This window comes from Poeciliopsis prolifica, unplaced genomic scaffold, assembly GCF_027474105.1.
Source record: "Poeciliopsis prolifica strain line A6 unplaced genomic scaffold, Auburn_PproV2 SCAFFOLD030, whole genome shotgun sequence".
Taxonomy (NCBI): domain Eukaryota; kingdom Metazoa; phylum Chordata; class Actinopteri; order Cyprinodontiformes; family Poeciliidae; genus Poeciliopsis; species Poeciliopsis prolifica.
Window position 1 is genome coordinate 326163 of NW_026562405.1, and position 18968 is coordinate 345130.

At 34.3% G+C, this 18968-nt stretch overlaps 1 protein-coding gene across 1 annotated transcript; it reads left to right on the plus strand.

Moving 5' to 3' along the window:
* Positions 1 to 2147: 2147 nt before the first annotated feature.
* LOC129372634 (V-set and immunoglobulin domain-containing protein 1-like) lies at positions 2148 to 18001 on the plus strand. The gene is made up of 6 exons (XM_055050051.1): positions 2148 to 2264; positions 4520 to 4852; positions 6493 to 6816; positions 11465 to 11743; positions 13595 to 13708; positions 16579 to 18001. The coding sequence occupies exons 1-6, from the start codon at positions 2195 to 2197 to the stop codon at positions 16638 to 16640; spliced, it is 1182 nt and encodes a 393-aa protein (XP_054906026.1). The 5' UTR covers positions 2148 to 2194; the 3' UTR covers positions 16641 to 18001.
* Positions 18002 to 18968: the final 967 nt, after the last annotated feature.

Sequence of the window (18968 nt, forward strand, 5' to 3'; positions counted from 1 at the left end):
AAAAAGTTTTCAGAAATGCTATCGCCATTTTCACATCAAGTTTATCTTGAAAGTTTGGTTTCTGGATCACTTCCATCAACAATAACCCAAGGTCTGATTACACTGATCTCTAAACTCCAAAAAGACAAGCTTCTTCTGTATGACTGGAGACCAATTACATTACTACAAAATGAGTATAAAATTATTGCAGGTTGTATTGCTACAAAAATTAAGAATACTCATGAAGAAGTGGTTGATGAAATTCAGTCTGGATTCATACCAGGTAGATATATAACTAATAATATTAGACTTATATTAGATCTGTTAGATTATTCATATTTAATAAAGGGGGATGGTCACATATTATTTCTAGATTTTTTTTAAAGCCTTTGACACAGTTGAACATACACTTTTGTTTAAAGTATTCAGATACGGACAAATCTTAATTAAAAGTTGTCAAATGTTATAAAGGAATTGTAATAAATCTGTAAATTTGTCATATGGCTGCTCTAAAAGATTTTATTTGAAAAGAGGTCTCAGACGAGGATGTCCAGTCTCCCCATATCTATTCATTCAGGCCATGTAAATTCTTTCAGTTAATGGGATTAATGTTGCAAACAGAACTATTGCAGTTCTCCAGCTTCCTGAAGACAATGCACCTTTTTAAAAAATAAGTAAAAAATTAAAAATGATTGAAATCATCAACACCTTCTCCACAGCTTCCGGTTTGACTCTAAATCTAAACAAATGTGAATTATTTTCCATTAAATCTAATTTAAAAGGCACATTCCTCAACATTCCTATAGAAGACAAAGTTAAATATCTTGGAATCACAATATTTAAAGATCAAATTATAAGATCAATAGAACATTTTAACCCCATAATTAAAATAGTTGAGCAAAGATTTAATCTGTGGCTCCCGTGAGATCTCTCTGTTTTAGGATGTTCATTATTCTGTTGAATCACTTTTGATAAAGAGATATAAATGGGATTTGGACTCTATGCCTACTTTCAGTAAAAATAATGAAGAAAAGCTTGTTTATCTTTTTTGGGATTGTAATTATACCAAAATATTCTGGAGAGATATGACCAGTTTTTTTCATCAAAGAAATCTCAATATTACTTTAACAGATAAGGATGTTTTGTTTGGGATGGAGAAATGTGAACTTGTCAAAACAGAATTTTTATGTGTTGCTAACTCTTTTTATTATTTATGGTAAATATATTCACACCTCCAAACATTCACAACAAAAACCTAATTTCCAGATTTTATATTCTCTTAATATCTATATAGAATCCTTAAAAATCAGCTCAAATGCTAAAACCATTGAAATTATAACTGCCCTTAAAGTACTTCAACAGATTTGAGCTGATGTGCTCAACAGCTCAAATTGTAAAATAATTGTTCTATTTTAAAATAATTGTTCTATTTTCTGTAAAGGCCTTTGATGTTGTATCTCTAATTATTAGTGTTCTATGTTGTTCTTGTATGTTCTTTGTTTACAGTAAAAAAATGGCTTCCATGTTTTAGTTAAAAAACTGAAACAACAGATCATATTCAGAGAGACGTAAAACTGAATTTACCTGCTGCATCTAGTGTTAAGGACGAGTATTGTTTGTTTGTTATAGAACCTCTATCACAAAACTGTCAATGTTTGACATTTTGAGGCATGAAAACATTTACTTTGTTGAACAACATTATATCATGTTCCACTATAAATCTAAATTGTCATTTATTGTCTTATCCTGCATTAACTGTTTTGTTCTGTTAAATTTAAGGATAGCTAATTTTTTTAATTATTATTTCTTATCAATTATATTTAAGTGTGTTTAAAGTTATTCTGTAAAAATTGGTACAAGTATGCTTTTAATATACTTTGTATATATTTATAGGTAGAATATAGCCTACTTAAAATGTACTTACACAAACGTAAATATGTTTTAAGTATACAAAAGTTTATTTATTTATTTATTTTTTATTTTATTTATTTATTTTTTTTCATTGGGATGCATAAGATGAGCGTGACAATGCTCAGCTTTATGGGTGACATTTCCTGTTAATGCTGCGTGCTCTACACCGGAAGTATTGTTTTTATTGCTTGTCGGAAGCTGAAAGCGAAAGAGTTGAAGACTCAGTCTGAGGAGCCTGAGAGGAGTAGCTACACGGACATTACAGCGCTCTGTAGAGTACATGATTAAGTGATAGATTACAGCTATGGAGCTTCTTCTACGTGTGTCTCTCTGCTTCCTGACGTTTACTGGAAAATTGCTTGGTGATGAAATCGGTAAGAATAGTTTTATTATTTGTTTGTAATTTTCAGATATTTTTCACTAAAGTGTGCATGACAAATTTAAATGAATGATCCTTTTGAAATGTTTCAGGAGTCCTGAGATCTTACATAGCATGCTGTATTACAAACATGTTTTTGTATCATGCTTGTAACGCAGAGCCTATCTCTGAGTTAAAATGTCATTGTGCACTGCCTCTTTAAAAGCCACACCTGCTTCCGAGCATCTCCTGTTCATTAAGTGGTGGCGACGCTCATTTCTCATGCTGGTTATTATTCATTGACATGTAAAGAATCAGACATTTTGGACTTTTGTATCTCATTTTGCTTTTTACATTTAACTGTAACATGTTTGTAGATTTTAACGGAAGAAAACTTCTATGTTTCCAAAGGGCAACAGCACCTTTCAGACGAAGTGCTATAAAAATAAAAACACACAATACAACACATCAAATCAATATGATAATGGAATAACAACATTATTATTATTATTATTATTATTATTATTATTATTATTATTATTATTATTATTATTATTATTATGTTTTTGTAAAATCTTTGAAACTGTCATTATGTTATTACGGTATATGAGACAGATCTTATGGCTACTCTTGCATTATCATTAGATCCTACAAAATGAATGTCAGACTAGTTTCGGAGGTGGAGGTTCTTTGTGCACTAAAAATAAAACAGTTTTGCAGAAATATTCTTCAAGTTGACTTGATGCCAAATTCAAATATAAACATTAATTTTGGTGTAGAAAACTGTTTCACTCCTCACTGCTTCACTGTAAACAATCAGATCAACCACAGCAGCTGCCCTTACTGACAAGGAGACCCTAAAATAATAAGGAGTAATAGAGCTACCATTTGTAATTATTAGTAAAACTTTGGATCAAAACCAACATTTATCATTTAACAAATAATAAATTAATCTAATACTTAATAAGCTCCAACAACGGATGATCTGGGGGGGAAAAAAAGCTCCTTTGCCTCCTCCCAATGTTCCCACTGCTAACTAGAAACTACCAATCTGGGTTAAGAGATGGGTTTTAGTGCTGTTAATTGTTAAGAAAATAAATAAGTCTTACCTAAGGTGAAACACTAAGTCAAGAACAAAATGCATTTTAATTGTTATTTTATTAAGAGATTAAGCAAAAAATGTACTAATGACTCCTCTGGCTAGTACAGAGAAGTGAATAAAAGATAACTGTACATCGCTTTTAATATCCATTAGCCCTCTTAAAAAGTTGGGAGGAGAAGGGACTATCCCAACAGTTTTAATTTACTTCACAACGCTGGTATTTGCACCTGCAGACTGAGAAAAAAGAGAACATATTTACAGCAATGAAAAAACAAGTTTATCAAATCAACTGAACTTGATTAAACTTACTTCAGTACAAAACTGATGTATTAATTCAAGCTGGAAATTAAATGTTATTGTTAATGCATAGACCCTTGGCATGTGGCTCATTTTAATTCCCTCAAAATCTGGAAAGCAAAAAACTGCAAATATAAAAAAAATAACCAGAAAATTTTTAAAAGCAATTTTTTAGAATTACTTTCCTCTAATAAGATAGTTCCCCTTCTTCTGAATTTGCTTCTGATTCTTTATAAACTTTTTTCAAACCCATATAGCTTATATGGGTCTGAAAAGATAACTCATCCATCCATTCTGTTCACCTCAGTGGAGTCTGGAATTGCTGGTGCATATCTCCAGCTGCGTTCTGGGCGGTACAGGTCACCAGTTTGTCGCAGGGCAACACAGAAACAAACAGGACAAACAACCATGCACACACACACACACACTCCTAGAGAGAATTTGGAAAGAGCAATTTACCTAACAGAAACTACTACCTAACAGTCATGTTTTTGGACTGTGGGAGGGAGCCAGAGTACCCGGAGAGAACCCACACATGTACAGGGAGAACATGCAAACTTCATGCAGAATCTGGGCCGGGAATCGAACCCAGGACCTTCTTGCTGCAAGGCAACAGTGCTACCAACTGTGCCACTGTGCAGCCTGCATGAATACTTATTAAATCAATAACACATCTTCAATGCAAAAAATAGGAGATGAAAGAAAAGCAAGATGTCTTAGTACAAATGAAGCTACATATATAGTGGACTGTTCAAAAAGGATTACTGTCATGAAGTTATATTTAGTTTGTTTAAAAAAAAACTATCAAATGTTTTTGGCAATGAGACATTATTCTAGTTTGTGAACCTTTTTCTAATTATTTGTCTTTCCAGGTGTCATCACTGTGGCTGTACCAAAGGGTAGTGATGCTATTTTACCCTGTTCTCCCACCTCAAAGGAAGATCTCTCATCTCAGTTATTTAAGTGGAGAAAATATTATCAGAATGAAGTGTTTCTTTATAATGCTGGGTATCATTACAACAATGGACTTAAAGGTCAAGATTCACAGTTTAAAGGACGTGTGTCCTTTTTTCAAGATCTGCTAAGTTCTGGTAATGCATCTATAGTGATCCAAAATGTAATGCTGAAAGACACTGGAATCTACAGATGTGAGTTTCCAAAACTTCAGCCAAGAAGCGAAACATTCCAGATCAAACTTGTTGTTAGTAAGTATTTGACTTTTGTCACAATCTCAAAAGACAAAAATTAAGCTCTGAACACTTTCAACTTTGATATTTATTTTCTACATGATCTATTGGATAATCAGTGTTCTGATTTTAAATGTGTATTTCCTTTTAACCATTAATCCACAATTGTACTCAAGGGGTAGGGACAAGGGCTGGTGCCTGTAGCTCCAATTGCTGCTAATGGGCGAAAGTCGAGGTACACCCTGAACACATTGCTAACCCATCGGAAGGCAACACAGTGACAGAAAGAAATCAATCATACACAAATATACACTCACACCTACCTAAGAAAAAATTAGAAAGACCAATCAACCCTATCAGTTATGTAACAGAGGTCATACTTTTCTTGTTTTTTTTTTCCTTTGGTGCCCTATAGCTTAGTATGGAATTATAGTTATCTCATAATGTTTTATTTATTTATTTAATTTTAAGATTATTGACATGCTGTTGTATGGATTCATTTGTGCAGTCTGTGACTCTGGAAGCGGCAATGAAGGCAGGGAGATGATTAGTTTTTTTTAGCTGATTTTCATCTAAAAATATATTTTTATATTAGAAAGTTATATTATGCCCAATTAGTTTTAAAAATATATTTTTTTATTATTTATTGCCCCTTTTTATGGTGCTCTCTAGACTCCTGGTGCACTTAAGATGTGCTTATAATGTCAATGCCACAGCAAGTCTTGGTCATTGGTGATAGTCAGCTAAAGTTGAGCAAAGAGCAGCAAAAACATAAACATCTGACAACAGAATCTAACATTACCAAAGCAGTAAAGGTCATAGAAATCAAAACTGCAGATTTAATAATCTGTTGAATTTTTTGACGTTGTATGTTAAAATTACAGACACTGAGAAAAATCTAGTGCTCCTCAGACCCAGAGACCTGAAAGACAACTCAACTTTGTCCCACTGGCAGCAAATGTGCCAGCCAATAGCTAACTTCAAATTATATGGATTCAAACAGAATACTGTCGAATCACCATTATTTTTTGGGATGTTTAAGGTAAAAAAAAATATAAATATCTATGACTATTTGTATTGGATACTCTTGCATCATAATTTGGTCCAAAAAACAGAATGCCGCAGAGTAGTATCTGAAGAGGAGGTTCTCGACTCACTCAAAATAAAAAAGCACTTGATGAGAGTTTTCTGGTTTCAAAAAGGTTGTTTTCTTTATTATAGAAATAACAGAAATATTCTCTGAGGTGACGTAATGCAAAATTTTAATATAAGCATTAACTTTGTGGTAGAAAACTGTTTCACTCCTTCACTACAAACAATCAGATCAACCACAGCAGCTCCTTTTGTTTATTAATCACAGCAACAGGCTGACTTAAAAAGGAGGAGGCCATAAACAAAAAAAAAATAACAACAGATCTACCATTAGCATAACCTTTTATCAATAACATTAATTATTTAGCAATTAATAATTTAATCTAATACTTAATAGGCTCCAACACTATTGTTTTGTATTTTTAGGGATGTTATGTTTTTCAACCCAATGTAGCTTCCACAATGTATTTAAGATTGAAGGACTCTTGAAAGTTGGATTAGTATGATATGTAAGCATCCTATATTCCCATTTGTTTAACTTGTTGAAATGTGATTTATTTTCCTAGAACAGTTTGAAAGAGAGGGCAGTAATGTCATCTTGCCCTGCTCTCCCATTGGAAAGGACGACCTCAGACATCATGTGTTCGACTGGAATAGAAATGATTCAGAGGAGGTGTTTTTATATGACAACGGCAGTTATTACCACAATGGAAAATCTGGTCAAAATGAATATTTTGAAAATCGAGTTACGTTTTTCCAAGATCAGCTGCAAGTTGGTAATGCATCCATTCAAATCAACAACACACAGCAGAATGACATTGGAATCTACAGTTGTGAATTTCCACATCTTAAGCCACAAGGACAGAAGTTTTACATCCAGCTTGTTGTTGGTAAGTGCAAAACATTTGGACCAATCTTGAGAGAAAAGAACAACTTGAACAACACTTTTTATAGCACCTATGGTTATCATTTCTCACACAATTAATTAACTTATTTCACAACAATGGTTGTCTTTCACATCAAAGATTAGGATCACATTACTTTCACAATTAATCTCTGTTAATGAACAAAGTCATTTGCCATTGAATTCCAAGGAAGTTTTTATTTTGTGTTATTTGACTTTATGTGGTTTAATAAGTTAATCATCCTTAGTTGTCTAAGTTTCTAAAGAACACAGAAAAAATGATATGCAGAATTTAAATGTTAACAAATAATTTGATGCTTAAATAAAATCGACTAAAAGCTTCCAATCGCAATAAATCTCTCCTTTCTCAGTGATAGAGGATGCCATGTCTATCTGCAGTCCATGTGCTGTGGTGATAGAAATCTCAAGACTATTAAACTTTTGATGCTTTTATGTGATTTTTAAATTATACTTGTGTACATTTCTAATGTACACAAATACATCAACATGATGCTTTCTTTACACAAAATACTAACATTTGAGAGGTTCTGGAAAGAGTTGTTGAATCTTTAGAGTGTAACATGTTATCATTTTGAAAGTTTTGTCAATTATGTTTTATCGTTGCCCTGAGATACATTTGTATAATTTTAGGAAAAAATATCATTATATAATTGTTTTTGAAGGTTACTGTGCCAAGAACAGTTGTAATCAAAAGTTTTTTTCTTAATTGAATTTATCTTATTCCAATGTTCCTAACACTGTTTGCTTCAATGTCTCATCAGTTTTCACCTTAATCAGATGTGAACAACACTTCTGAAATTCTATTTATGTGACAAAAAAGTGATGATATTGTATGCGCAAGTGTATAATATACCTTTTGTTTCACCCTCAGGTTGTATCTTAACCTCTTAGAGCTGATGACACATATCAACAGCTTTTCATCAGCAAGTGTGAATTACATTTTTTTTCAAAATCATTTTAAAGTAATACATGAATGTCTTTCTATTGTGAAGCAAACCAGGGGGAGCTTTCATAAAACTTGCTAAATGAACTTGTTAGCTTAGCAACATGCATTATCCACTTTGTTGAATAATGCAATTAGAATAAATAATTCTAAAAATTCTTTGCTGCTAGTGAACTACTTGCCCTATTTTCTCAGTCATCTAACATTACAGATCAAGCATAGATTCACAGACTAGATCTATTGTTTACTTTGAAATTATTGCATTTTTTTCTCCATTCTATGTGAAACAATTCCTTTTGAAGGTGTAACACATCTCCATCCCCAGCGACCACATAGTTTATCAACAATTACCAGAAAACTAAAATGAAACGATGTTAAAACTAATGTAAAGAATTTTTGAGTTTCAATATAGGCTATGTCTCACCAAACCCAAAATAAAGTTAGCTCCTTTCATACTCCTTAAAACAATATTTTTTTTTTTTACAGATGAAACATACTTTTCTACTTTGATCTTCAGCTTTGACATTACAAGCCCTTTTAACATTCGTTTACATTGGATGTCAAGAAAACTGATTGTACTTGCAAAAAACCTGGACTATTTAACTGACATGAGTTTATTATATTGGGGGAAACTACCTCTGAGCACTATACGCTCAATAAACCGGAAATGTCGTGTGATGAAAGATGCTCTTCTGTGATTGGCTAACAAACGAAAAAGTTCGGTAAACGTACAACTCTACAGCACATAGATGTCCTGATTGGTTCGTTTCATACCTGGTTGGTTGCTTAATTCAGAGAACACAAACTTCATTGGATAAAACCCTTTGAGAACATTTTCTCGAGTCGTGATTTTGTTTGCTTAAAAGTTTCAGTCCTTATTAGCTTGAAAAAAAAAAACGCATCTACTGCTTATTTCGGGTAAGTTGAATATCTTTGTATTAATTTAACCAAATTTATTCTGTTAAAAACGTAATTTTAAATTATTGCTTGTATTTTTTAATTCCCAAACTGGCTTCGTCTAAAAACCGAACACGTGATTACCGAAGTTCCTAACTGTTCCCTGATGTAAAATAATAAGAAAATGTTTATATGCGCTGCAAAGCTTCTTGAATGTGCAGTGTTGTATTAAAAACTGGAATATTTGAATTCAAATCAGACATAGCAACCTTCCCATTTGTAATAAAAGCTTACAGTGCATATTGATTTCTGTCACATACGAATATGAGGTCGCATGTAACCTCCGCGTTGTATATGGTTAAAGGACAGAACCAACGATCCAGAAAGAAAATGTGGTGAGTCCTGGTTCTTATCACATCACAGGTCATTTCCCTGCCATGTGACGGTGATATTTCACCATGAACAATTAATCTGCGCCTTTATATGAACATACAAGTTTGCCGTTTCTTAAACATGTTTTAGTATATTATCAGATACAATGTATGTAAAAGTTATTAATCACATTGGGTTATTGTCATTGATCTCAATCGGTATCAACGCACAGGAAGCTTTTGAAAACACAAGCCATAAAGTTTAAAGCAGGGTTTGGTAATTAAACAGTATGGCAAACATTAATGATATCGCAGAGCACTGTTCAATCTATGTTTTGCTAAGGAGTATGACACTCTCCCCACACTAATGTTGGACAAGCAGCAGAAAAGCTGCCAAGTTTATTGTACCTCCAGTGAAATTACAGAGATCAGCTCCTCAATTATGAGAATCTTAAAGGACAATAATAAGTCATGCAAAAAACCTGGCTTTTATGGAAAAGTAGCAAAAAGTAAACCATTAAAAGTTCAGCTTGTGGTTACATGTCATGTATGGGACACAACAATCATGAGAATAAAGATCCTGTCAGAAAATCTTTTGGAGGCTTCCACAGATTTGAGATTGAGAGGATGTTGTAGATCAAACATAAATATGCATATCTGATGAGGAGCTATGGCAAAACTAAAAAAATAATGTTTCTTCCTGTCCTCTCTACTAAGCTTGAATAAGTGTGCAAAGATTTGACAAAGCTGTTGGAGACATACCCCATAGACTTTGTGGCTCTGAGTGCAGCAAAATATAGTAAAAGAATATTGAAGAGGGCACTGTTTTATACATAAAATGTCAAAAGGTTCTTGGGTATAAATACTTTTGCAGAGCACTGGATAACTGTTGGGTATTTCACTGCAAAAAATGTTCTGTGTAATTTTACCAGGTAGGCATTACATTAGCTCCCTATGCAGATTAAAATGTTTGCTTAACAAAGGTACCGATTATAGTTTGTAGCCAGGTAACTGGTAAATTGCATTTTAAAAATTGCTATTTCAGATCTTTATTGTTACTGTAGTCTTTTGCAACATCTACTTCTCTATACTTTACATAGGCTGAATGGTAGGATTGTTGGAAATGTATGGGAAATTTGTAGATGGCATGAAAATAGAGAAGTATTAGTATTATAAAAGCATTAGAGTTCTTGGGCTGTTTTGAGTTTTAATGGTTCAGTCAACCCAGTAACATGATTGTTGTTAGGTAGGGATGCACAATATTGGATTTTAGTCGATACACCAATATACTAAAACTCATTTGGTTAATAACTGATGCCAATACCCATATTTTATTCTTATAGCTATTTACCAGTGATGTGCGGTAAATACACTGTGCCACAGCAATAACTTAGTCATTGCTGTGGCTATGACTAAGTCATTGCCACAGCTGATGAGGCAATGACTTAATCTTAATCAGATTTACAAATATAACCCCCATGCATGTTATTGTTTAAATACGCATGTGCACAACGCTGGAGGGCAAAAAGACTCATCTTTTACATGTCATCCACAGCTGCACTGCCACAGTAGAATAATTCTAACGCAATGAAACTTGAAAATGTAGGTGTGATTAATTTAGTGCTATGTTCCACAGAAAAGGGAAAAAACGAAACACCACTCAAAACAACTTCCTTGTCACTCTTTACGTCATATTAAATTTTACAGCTAATATTGACCAATTGTGCATCCCTATCGATACTTGCCAAAACATTTTTACTTCTAACTCTATAAGATTTAAAAAAAAGGTTATGTGGATTTATGTTTCATATTATGTACTTCATTGAACTAGTGGTAGTCACCATTGCATTTCTGTGTAATACAATTGCAGGTTTTAGTCATATCTAGTGATTCTTTCAGGAGCTTTCAAGCTTTGTTTGTGTCTTTTTTACTTTCATCATGTACTCACTGTAAAAGTACAGAGGCATGTTTGGAAGGAAACTAATATTTTTTGGCCATAAGAGTTCTTGTGTCCATAGTTGTATGTATGAAAAATAAAATGTTAAGAAATCAAGTAAGTATTCAAAGTCCTTCCTCAATACTTGGTGCACCTTTGGCAGCAATTACAGCCTGAAGTCTTTTTGAATATGAATAAAAGGGAAAAAGTAAATGTGGGAAAAGTGAAGTGTTGTAATGAGCAGTTTATGGTTTCACTGTATGCCTCAATCATGAAATGATCAAAAATTGATTCCTTAGAGTAGACTACCATATTTGACAAAACAAATATTTGTGGTTTTTGATATAGCCCCTTAAATGTCAATTAACTTGTTTTGTACTTGTTTGTTTTTTTCAAGAAAAATACATGTTTGTTTCTGATCTTTATGTTTTTCTTACTATATTTGTTGTTTACCTCATATTTACAGGTACTTGTCCAAAGCCTTCTTTCAGCATTCGTAAGAAACTAGATGGTGGAATGCTGGTGCAGTGTGAAGCTCATGGCGTTTATCCAGAACCTACAATGGAGCTGCATAATAGTGCTGATGTCCCTATTGATCCTGTGAACATTACAAATTCTTTGAATGGAAAATACATCAACCTTCAAGCTGTTGTAACCAAGGAAGATGAATACCATTGTGTTATGAAGCAAGAAGGCATATGCCACCAAATTTACTCAACAAAAACCTTGGTGATTGTGGCCTCTGGTAAGTTTCCTCTCTGGTATATCTTTTAAACTATGGTTCAACTTGCATTTAATTGGATTTTTGTCTTAAATTTAAACTTGATGTAAAATAAAGATAATTCTTTTTTACGTGGCTTAAACATCACAGAAATTGAATTTAGATTAAAACATTGTTCTAGTTCTACAGAGGTAAAGAAAAATATGCACATTAAAATATTAGAATAAAGTTAGTTAGTGTCTTCTCTAACTATTAATAGTTAACAGCGCTAACTATTTAAAAAGATGAAAATGAATATCAAGAAGAGGGGAGTATTCAATTATAGCATAATTACTACTTTTAAAGACTATTAATGATAGAACTAACATGCTGTTGGAGTGTAGCTGGACTCTGACAGTGTTGTCAGAGAGAAGGATCCTGTCCAAGATGCAGGTCATCTTGGACAAGTCTCATCCACTTCACTACGTGCTGGCAGGATACAGGGGCACCTTCAGCCAGAGTCTCATTTTACCAAAGTGCACCACATAGTGCCACAGAAAATCATTTAATGTTTAATTATTTACATCATTTGTAGATATATATTTTACAAACTTTATCTCTTATGATTATATTTGTATTAATATTTAACACGTTAGATGTTAAATATGTCTAAGATCTAATGTTAGATGTCTAACACGTTAGAACACATCTAATATGTTAGATGAGTTGTTGCTTGTCATGCTGAGCTTTTCACATGTTGATAACTATTAAATATGTTCCTTAGAGCTTGTAAGAGCTGATTGTGTAGCATAATCAGCTGGATGGTTAGGGTCCTTTGCTGAAATGTTGTTTACCTCCTTATCTTATCTAAAGCCAAAGTAATCCCAAATAAGCAACTTTGTATTTTTTTTCAGCAAATTTCTCCATTCTTAAACTTTTGAGTTCTAAATTGGCAAATAGGTCTGTGCATGTTTACTTTTTCTGTCGTGGCCATTTATGTTAAATTTTGTGAATTATAATTTGTAACAATTTAGTTTTCTTTTTTGGGTAGTTAGAATATATTTAAGTTGATTTAGAATCAACATTTGTAATAATTTTTGTATTTGGAATTGGTAAGACTATGTTAATTGTTAGACCCTCCCATTAATTTGAGTAATTAAAAACACACCAGGTGCTGGGTGCGGGGAAAAAATTTGTTTGGTAAATGTCTGGTGTGTTGAGGGGAGGTTGTAAAATGATTTTTTGACCACTTTTCTGGAGCATTTTCTTGGACACCTTTTTAAGATTAATTTTAATTTTGACTATTTTTTAAGACACTTTAATTATGTATTTTTTGTCACTATTTTTTCCAAGAAATAAATTATAATTTTTACAAACATTGAAGAAGTGCGTTCAAATCACCGCCTCTCAACACCCACGGCCTTGGATGGAAATTTTGATTTTTTTGGAAAATAGAAGGCTGTGACATTCTCATATGATTTGATGGGGCGTTCTGGTCAGTAGTGGAGACTCTTTTAGCACTTCTCAAACATAGAACACATGTTTCTAGTCACTTGCTACAGTAATTGGTCATGTCATTCACTGTAGCAAGCAAAAGTGGAGACTTGTTCATAAACCTATACATATTCAGTGGTGTCCAAATGGAAACAAACTGACCAGCCCGCATTTTTAAATATTAAATTGGTTAAATGCCCTGGAAAAAAATGCAATGGTGCTCTAAAATCTTTTAAAATCAATAATGACATTGCTGGTTCTTCAATTCTATAGCACTCACTACTAAGTCATTTGTGACACCAGTGAAAATATGTCTTGTTTTTGTGCTTTAGATTGTTAGGTAAGAGATTATTCTATTGGTACATTTTGAGAGTAATGTTATCCTATTATGTTATCTTTCAGGTGATGACAGTGGATTTTTTAATGGACTTTCTGTTGGAGCTGGTGGTGTAATTTTTGTTGTTTTCTTATTTGCCCTCTTTTATTTTCTGTATTGGCATAAAAGAAAACTTTCAGGTAAGTTTGAATGTTTGTCATGGCAGACTGAACCATATAACTTGCCTTCAGTATTTGGAAAATAAATATATGCACCTTTTGCTGCTCTTCAGTGATGACAAAAGACAATTTGATCTTTCTAAAACAAATTTTGACTTTTGATTCAATTTTTCTTTTTTAATAAAGATGGGCTTGTAATTTATGGTACCAATTACTAAATGATTAAAATCTGGCCCTCGCCACCCCTATTGTACTCAGGATCTGGTTGTTTTGCATTGAACAGAGTACAACTTTGAAAGTTGGCAGGGAGTATCATGTCATTCAAATTCTTGCTAAAGCTGCTGAGGCAATCTCCCCAACGACAGCGGAACTTTTTTGTTCTTGGTTGTCCCTTCCAGCTTTTTCTGTATGCGTTTGTCAGCGAGGAAGCTGAGGAAAAGAATTACCACAGCCTTACCATCCATCCATCTTCTTCCACTTTATCCGGGGTCGGGGTAGCAGCCTAAGAAGGGAGGGCCAGTCTTCCCTCTCTGGAACTACTTGTTCCAACTCCTCCGGGGGAACCCCAAGGCATTCCGAGGCCAGCCGAGAAACATAGGCCCTCCAGCGTGTCCTGGGTCTTCCCCGGAACCTTCTTCCCCATGGGACGTGCCCGGAACACCTCACAAGGGAGGCGTCCAGGAGGCATCCTAACCAGATGCTCGAGCCACCTCAACTGACTCCTCTCGATGTGGAGGAGCAGCAGCTCTACTCTGAGTCCTTCCTGGATGACAGCGCTTCTCACCCTATCTCTGAGGGAGAGCCCAGACACCCGGTGGAGAAAACCCATTTCAGCCTCTTGTATCCATGTCCTCGTTCTTTTGGTCATAACCCAGAGCTTATGACCATAGATGAGGATAGATTGTAGATCAACCATTAAATCAAGAGCTTTGCTTTTTGACTCAGCTGTCTCTTCATTACAACGGACCAGTAAATTGCAGATGCTGCACCAATACGCCTGTCGAACTCCCACTCCATTCTTCCCTCACTCATGAACAAGATCCTGAGATACTTAAACTCCTCTACTTGGGGCAGGACCTCCTCCCCCAGATCACAACCTGATGAAGATAATAGAACCACATCAACCGCAAAAAGCAGAAATGCGATCTTAAGGCCATCAAAACAGATCCCTTCAACACCTTGGCTGTGCCTAGAAATTCTGTCCATAAAAGTAATGAACAGAATCGGTGACAAAGGGCAGCCGTGGCATAGTCTAACTCTCACCAGAAACGGGCCTGACTTACTGCTGGCAATGCGGACCAGACTCTTGACACCTGTCATACAGGCCCCTGACAACCCAGTACCCCATACTCCCGGAGAACCCCCCACAGGGTTCCCCAATGGACACAGTCAAACGCCTTCTCCAAGTCCACAAAACACATGCAGACCGGTTGGGTGAATTCCCATGCACCCTCCAGGACCCTGCTGAGGGTATAGAGCTGGTCAAGTGTTCCACGATGAAAACCACACTGCTCTTCCTGAATCCGAGGTTCGACTATCCGGAGGGCCCTCCTCTCCAGGACCCCTGAACAGACCTTCCCGGGGAGGTTTAACAGTGTGACCCTTCTGTAACTGGAGCACACTCTCTGGTCCTCCTTTTTAAACTGGTGGACCACCACCCCAGTCTGCCAATCCAGGGGAACTGCCCTATCAGCCAATATATCCCTACAACATCCAGAGCCTTAAGGAATGCCAGGGACATCTTATCCACCCCTAGGGCCCTGCCACGAAGGAGCTTTTTAACCACCTCGGTGACCTCATCAGATTAGAGAGCATAGATAGTAACACTGCCAACTTTCCTAGGGTGGTCAAAATGAAAAACATTAAACCTGCTAAGGACATATTTTTATTTGTAATGGATTTGTCAATAGTACATTACAAATCCAACACCTTGGATTTGTAATGTTTCAGTCAATAGTAAAATGTTAGTATTAGTAGTTTTGATTGTAATTTCAACCAAATCCATCTAAGGCAATAAACTGTGATGGATTTGTTTAAACAATATGTATAATACCAAGACCTAACTTAGTTTTAAATTCTCCCGGTGTGTCAATTGTGTTAAAAATTGGACCTGGATTCGATTGCACATAGCTTAATAATAAAAGTAGAATGAGTCTTTTCCATTTATCTTTTACATTTGATACCAAGCCAACATCCTTTGCCAGAGCAAGGTGTATAAAGAATATTTATTTAACACAAAACAGTTCCTTAACTCAAACAAGCACATTAAATGAAGTAAATTGTTATATGATGACATTCCATTTAAAATACTGCCAGTAATTTATAAAATCTGAAGGGGTCTAAAAGGTCTGATCAAGTGGCATAGATCTGGAGTAATTCTTTAAAGGGTAAGCCAGGCTGTTGCACAAATCCTCGTAAAAAATTTTCAAATGTTAAGATACCTAGAAACATCATAAGAATAAATCTCATTGTATTTATCCATCAGTAATGTCCACCCTTTACCTCTTCTTGGGACTCAGAAGTCGAGCCTATTGAACAGGCAGAGCTGGATGGCTAGCAGGCAGAGATGGTGGCTAGCAGAAATGGACCCATTTGTTACTGTTTTGTGTTAATGTGACTGAATTGAATTTCTGCCTGTTACGGCTTTCTTTCTACTGTCTTCCTTGCAGGATTTTGAATGAGATCTCATGCAGGTGTTTATATTTAACTTGTTTAGGTTTGCTGATGGCACTGCAAGCTTTGCTGGTGGATGACGGCTGTGAAGGATTTGAACTTTGCAGTCAAAACAAAATCTTGCTTCACTAAAAATAATTTTATAGAAAGCCTCATATTCTGTATTTCAGTAAATCAAATAATTGTGCTTTAAGCGGAATGTGTTTGTTTCTTTGCAGGTATGCCAGATGACAGAACTAATACAAGATCTGAGGAGGAAACCCTTACTAGATTGAACTAAGATTAAATAAATATGCATGTGAGAAAGAATCATCAATTTGACATTTCTCAATGAGAATAATTGGTACTGGACCCATTTTGTGTCATTATTATTTTGTGTCATTCAGTGTTTATGAAATATTCACAAAGATAAATTCTCTCAAAATTGCTTTTAGGACACATTAAGATTTTACAATGATCATATGAGACAACATAGCAGAAACAAAACTAATTTCTCCATTACTGCTTACAACTGCTGCAGAGACTATAATATTATTTAGAATGTTTCCACACATAGGTTCAGTGGAGTCTGTTTTGACCAACTGGATGAGTTTAACAGAACTGGGAGTTGTGAATAGTACAAAAGACTGATATGTATGCGTTTGTTATGGCTTATTGTACATTTGGGCTATTTCCACTCTTCACACAAATTGACATTAAACTGTATATTTAAAAAATAGCTTTTTACTATTGTATGAAACTTGTTTCTAAACTTTTTTTAAAATCTGCATCAGCTTTTGGATTTTTTTTTTTTCTCTCTATCTGATACTTTGTTTTCTATGACATGCTAAATGTTTTTTTGGCTGTTTTAGAAACTGTTCAGTAAACAAATTTTTATTAATTTCATCAAATTGAATAACTTTCACAGTAACAAGGGATGTCATTTTTATTTTATTCTTATTAAATGTTTTAGAACCTCTGGATAATAGGTTATGATTTAAAAGGAAGTTGTCGCCATAACTAGTGGCCAATTTTATATATCATTGTTAAAAAACTTAGCATGAAGAAATTTACATTTAAAAGTGAAATGGCATTGCTGTGAAATATAATGTCTTATAAGAAAATACTGGCAGGAGTCCCCTTTCTTGTTATCAATATGAATGCACTAGAATCTAATTTATGGACTGCTTTTTGTTTCCTAGCTATGTTATTTTGATCTCTATCTTATTTAATGACATTTTTTATTGACTGGTTTAACTTAACTTGTGTGCCTGTGCATTTAAAGAGAAAGTGAAGGAAAAACTTTGTGGTGCCACTTTATGTCTCAGCCAGATCTAGAGAAATTCATCCATGCGTTTATCTTTAGTTGCAACAGGGGATGCGGCTTCTGCATCCCCAGAACCAGAACCAAAAGAGAAGAAGCAGCTTTCAGCATCTATGCACAAAAAATTTCGAACAAACTTCCAGAAAACTGTAAAACAGCAGAAACCCTGACTTTCTTTAAATCTCAACCAAAAACACACCTGTTTAGAATTGTGTTTGAAATGTAATATGTAACAATGTATTGTTTATTCTATGATGCATGATTTTGTGTTTATGATGTAAACACAAATGCCTTGCTGCTGAAATGTGCTATACAAATAAAATTTGATTTTCATTTGATTTATGTATTTTTAAACCAAACTGCAGAGACAATACATTTTTAGAAATATGTTTCTGATATTACATATGAAATAATTATTTTGTAACAACACACTTACAGTTGATGCTTTTGACTTTCATCTTCAATCTCTATTTTGTTCAGTGACATCTGTGCTTTTTCTTTTTTTGTTTCGTTTTTCTTAATTTTCAAAATAAAATACAAACTGGTTTTGCGCTAAACCACCAGTTTTTCTTTCTACAGTGAGATTTTTTTTTCCAAGCTGAAGAAAAATGCATCAAATGACTGAAATGATTGACTGCACAGCTGAATTTCAAATGAAACTTGTTCAGAATTATAAAAGTAAATTCACAGTTCAAATACTGAAACTGATGTAAGTTAATCTTTGTGTTTCATAAAAGTGACAGCTTTCTTTCTCACCACTGAAAACATCTTCGGATGTTAGTGTGATATTAGAGTCTGAGGTTAATGTTGAGCTAAAAAACCTATGTTATGAGATATCACTACTTCTAATAGCCTTAGTTTTCTTAACACATGTTTACCAAGGTTTTCTGGAGAGGATATATTTGTTGTCTCCAGAATTCTTAACTCACCCTCCACAAAGGCTGGATTTGAACATGCACTAACAGAAGATTTACTTTTAGTTGCCGATTTAATTATTTTCTGTTAATTGTTTTGGGAGATCATTGTATGTGTTCCCTGTGCATAAGAACTGCAGGTTCTTTGGCTTTCTCCCTAAATCCACATACTTGACTGCTGGGTTAATTTAGTACTCTAAATTACCTTAGGTGTAAGTACACGGTTGTTTGTCTATGTTTTTCTCTGATCGGCTACCTTTTACCAATCAGTAGCAGAAGACAGGCACCAAATGCTCTTACAACCCTGCAAAGTGAAATAAGTCTAGCCAGATCAGTAAATTGTATGTAAAAAAAAATAAATCTAAATTTAGAAAGCTGATTATATTTTAAA